Below are 5000 nucleotides of genomic sequence, written 5' to 3' on the forward strand. Positions count from 1 at the left end.
GTGTCCTGTCCAGGGGTTAGGGTTAGACTAGTGTCCTGTCCAGGGGTTAGGGTTAGACTAGTGTCCTGTCCAGGGGGTTAGGGTTAGACTAGTGTCCTGTCTAGGGGGTTAGGGTTAGACTAGTGTCCTGTCCAGGGGGTTAGGGTTAGACTAGTGTCCTGTCTAGGGGGTTAGGGTTAGACTAGTGTCCTGTCCAGGGGGTTAGGGTTAGACTAGTGTCCTGTCTAGGGGGTTAGGGTTAGACTAGTGTCCTGTCTAGGGGGTTAGGGTTAGACTAGTGTCCTGTCCAGGGGTTAGGGTTAGACTAGTGTCCTGTCCAGGGGGTTAGGGTTAGACTAGTGTCCTGTCTAGGGGGTTAGGGTTAGACTAGCGTGTAACTAGATGTAACTATGTCATGTAAACAGGCTACTGATTAACTGTATATTACATGTAACTATGTCATGTAAATAGTGTAAATTGATTTTATAAGAGTTGTACCTGGGCCATACTGGGAACATAAGAGATAGGGTCCCATTCTCCCAACGACCCATCTGGAGAGAGAGAGAGAGGGGAGAGGGGAGAGGGAGAGGGAGAGGGAAAGGGAGAGGGAGAGGGAGAGAGAGAGAGAGAGAGAGAGAGAGAGAGAGAGACAGAGAGATAGATAGAGAGAGAGAGAGGGGGGGGGGATACAAACACAGAGGTCAGATTTAATATTTTAGAGATCAACAGTAGCTTCCTACCCACTGGACAGATATACAGGAAGTAGAGATCAACAGTAACTTCCTACCCACTGGACAGATATACAGGAAGTAGAGATCAACAGTAGCTTCCTACCCACTGGACAGATATACAGGAAGTAGAGATCAACAGTAGCTTCCTACCCACTGGACAGATATACAGGAAGTAGCGATCAACAGTAACTTCCTACCCACTGGACAGATATACAGGAAGTAGAGATCAACAGTAGCTTCCTACCCACTGGACAGATATACAGGAAGTAGAGATCAACAGTAACTTCCTACCCACTGGACAGATATACAAGGAGTAGAGATCAACAGTAACTTCCTACCTACTGGACAGATATACAGGAAGTAGAGATCAACAGTAACTTCCTACCCACTGGACAGATATACAGGAAGTAGAGATCAACAGTAACTTCCTACCCACTGGACAGATATACAGGAAGTAGAGATAAACAGTAACTTCCCACACACTGGACAGATGTACAGGAAGTAGAGATCAACAGTAGCTTCCAGTGTTGTGTTTGAGACCACCTATAGCGAGACCGAGTCAAGACCAAGAGCGGGAGGGGGACAAGGGGTCCCAGACCGAATCAAGACCATGCGAGTCCAATTCCAGACCATGATTGTAATGATTTGTCAAATCACCACCAAAATGTCCAGTATTTCTGTGTTCATATTTCAGAACAATATATACATTCTTTAGACATTCAGAACAGTGAAAAAATGCATGCGGAGGGAAAATAGAGCCACTCTACAAATGATGACTAACCCAAACACAGTGGGGAACAATGGGCCTTCTACGCCTTCAGAGAAGGGCTAAGGATTTATAAAATAATTATAATTATATTATTATTTTATTATTATTATTTTCAAAGAGATCCGATCAGGATTTGTATTTTCTGGTCTCTGGGGACATAAATGTAGCTGGCAAAGTCAGCCATTGGCTAGGTCATCAGAAGCTAGATAGAAGGCATCTGCCATTCAACTGTATTAGGGGCAAAATGTTGGAGTGACAGTAGAATCAACCAATCACATTTTGACTTAATGGGTAGGGACTGTTTTTATAAAAACGCATGGAAACTTCTGCCTTCTCGAAGGCCAACGGGTCACTGTGCATTAGCGAGCAGTAGTTTTCCCGCGGTCTAGCTAGCTAGCTTTGGTTGTCGGCTAGTTTGCAGCGGCTGCAGCAGGTGTCATCAAAGAGGATGTTTTTGGAAAAAAAGTGGGCGTACGGTTTATACCTGCGTATAGCCTCCACTACACCACTGGCCCTTTGGGTTTATGGTTTATACCTGCGTAGAGCCTCCACTACACCACTGGCCCTTTGGGTTTACGGTTTATACCTGCGTAGAGCCTCCACTACACCACTGGCCCTTTGGGTTTACGGTTTATACCTGCGTAGAGCCTCCACTACACCACTGGCCCTTTGGGTTTACGGTTTATACCTGCGTAGAGCCTCCACTACACCACTGGCCCTTTGGGTTTAAGGTTTATACCTGCGTAGAGCCTCCACTACACCACTGGCCCTTTGGGTTTACGGTTTATACCTGCGTATAGCCTCCACTACACCACTGGCCCTTTGGGTTTACGGTTTATACCTGCGTATAGCCTCCACTACACCACTGGCCCTTTGGGTTTACGGTTTATACCTGCGTAGAGCCTCCACTACACCACTGGCCCTTTGGGTTTACGGTTTATACCTGCGTAGAGCCTCCACTACACCACTGGCCCTTTGGGTTTACGGTTTATACCTGCGTATAGCCTCCACTACACCACTTTCCCTTTGGGTTTACGGTTTATACCTGCGTATAGCCTCCACTACACCACTGGCCCTTTGGGTTTACGGTTTATACCTGCGTAGAGCCTCCACTACACCACTGGCCCTTTGGGTTTACGGTTTATACCTGCGTAGAGCCTCCACTACACCACTGGCCCTTTGGGTTTACGGTTTATACCTGCGTATAGCCTCCACTACACCACTGGCCCTTTGGGTTTACGGTTTATACCTGCGTAGAGCCTCCACTACACCACTGGCCCTTTGGGTTTACGGTTTATACCTGCGTAGAGCCCTCCACTACACCACTGGCCCTTTGGGTTTACGGTTTATACCTGCGTAGAGCCTCCACTACACCACTGGCCCTTTGGGTTTACGGTTTATACCTGCGTAGAGCCTCCACTACACCACTGGCCCTTTGGGTTTACGGTTTATACCTGCGTATAGCCTCCACTACACCACTGGCCCTTTGGGTTTACGGTTTATACCTGCGTAGAGCCTCCACTACACCACTGGCCCTTTGGGTTTACGGTTTATACCTGCGTATAGCCTCCACTACACCACTGGCCCTTTGGGTTTACGGTTTATACCTGCGTAGAGCCTCCACTACACCACTGGCCCTTTGGGTTTACGGTTTATACCAGCGTATAGCCTCCACTACACCACTGGCCCTTTGGGTTTACAAAAAGTGAACTCTCCTACATGAGTTCTCTGGTATTACGGTTGCTGTCCTTTCAGAATCACGAACCTGTCACACTCTGAAGGCCTATAGGTTCACCACTGTCACCACTGAAGGCCTATAGGTTCACCACTGTCACCACTGAAGGCCTATAGGTTCACCACTGAAGGCATATAGGTTCACCACTGTCACCACTGAAGGCCTATAGGTTCACCACTGTCACCACTGAAGGCCTATAGGTTCACCACTGAAGGCCTATAGGTTCACCACTGAAGGCCTATAGGTTCACCACTGAAGGCCTATAGGTTCACCACTGTCACCACTGAAGGCCTATAGGTTCACCACTGAAGGCCTATAGGTTCACCACTGAAGGCCTATAGGTTCACCACTGTCACCACTGAAGGCCTATAGGTTCACCACTGAAGGCCTATAGGTTCACCACTGAAGGCCTATAGGTTCACCACTGTCACCACTGAAGGCCTATAGGTTCACCACTGTCACCACTGAAGGCCTATAGGTTCACCACTGAAGGCATATAGGTTCACCACTGAAGGCCTATAGGTTCACCACTGTCACCACTGAAGGCCTATAGGTTCACCACTGAAGGCCTATAGGTTCACCACTGAAGGCCTATAGGTTCACCACTGTCACCACTGAAGGCCTATAGGTTCACCACTTTCACCACTGAAGGACTATAGGTTCACCACTGTCACCACTGAAGGCCTATAGGTTCACCACTGAAGGCCTATAGGTTCACCACTGTCACCACTGAAGGCCTATAGGTTCACCACTGCGCAAACATGTCTATAATAGATATAAATACTTAAGATATTAACGTTTCAAAGAAAGTCGTGTATATATTTGGCCTGGCGAAGCGGTTTTATGCGCTGACTGAATGGAAGCTGATAGTTATGAGTTTTTTACTCTGCTGGTCTCGGGAAGAAATTACAAGTCCTCACTGTCTGAGACCGAGTCAAGACTGAGACACTCAATACGTGGTCTGGAGACTGGTCTGGTCTGGAGTATTACAACACTGGTAGCTACCTACCAACTGGATATTTGGTTGACTTGTAAACCAACGTGAATTCAACATGAAATTAACAAATAATGTCACCATGTCATTGGATTAAGGTAAAAATGTGGGTGAAAAAAAGACAACATTCCCCTTACTTTAATGACTTTTTCAAATCCAATCAGTTTTCCAAGTTGATTCAACGTCATCACATTGCATCTTTTTGTTGAAAAGAAATGGAAACAATGTTGATTCAACCAGCTTTTGCCCAGTGGGTAACTACATCACTATATCTGGAACGATCCATCACATTTACTGCAGCAGCTTCGATCCATTACATTTACTGCAGCAGCTTCGATCCATCACATTTACTGCAGCAGCTTCGATCCATCACATTTACTGCAGTAGCTTCGATCCATCACATTTACTGCAGCAGCTTCGATCCATCACATTTACTGCAGCAGCTTCGATCCATCACATTTACTGCAGCAGCTTCGATCCATCACATTTACTGCAGCAGCTTCGATCCATCACATTTACTGCAGCAGCTTCCTAGCTATATCACTATACCTGGTCTTATTGTCTTCTGTGGAACTCATAACATTGTTGGACAGGTTTAAAAGCTGTTTGTATTTTGTATCCATAGAGCCAGTTATTTTTTTCCTGTAGTCAACCGTCCAATCAACAATTGGGAGAACACTCATTTAGATTGACTGGAGCTTTAACAGTACTTGACTGTGTGTGTGTGTGTGTGTGTGTGTGTGTGTGTGTGTGTGTGGGCTCAAGTGTTAATATTAATGAACATTGATATGA

At 46.4% G+C, this 5000-nt stretch overlaps 1 protein-coding gene across 1 annotated transcript in view; it reads right to left on the reverse strand.

The window, feature by feature from the left end:
* The window catches only part of LOC121562394 (glutamate receptor ionotropic, NMDA 2A-like), a gene marked incomplete at both ends in the record, with an annotated part of 56216 nt that overhangs the window by 24997 nt on the left and 26219 nt on the right, over nucleotides 1-5000 (reverse strand). Inside the window, one exon of the mRNA XM_045219644.1 lies at nucleotides 478-530. Coding sequence (XP_045075579.1) covers nucleotides 478-530 — 53 coding nt within the window. The remainder of the gene's footprint in view (nucleotides 1-477; nucleotides 531-5000) is intronic.

Source organism: Coregonus clupeaformis, unplaced genomic scaffold (genome assembly GCF_020615455.1).
Source record: "Coregonus clupeaformis isolate EN_2021a unplaced genomic scaffold, ASM2061545v1 scaf2567, whole genome shotgun sequence".
In the NCBI taxonomy this organism is placed as follows: Eukaryota; Metazoa; Chordata; class Actinopteri; order Salmoniformes; family Salmonidae; genus Coregonus; species Coregonus clupeaformis.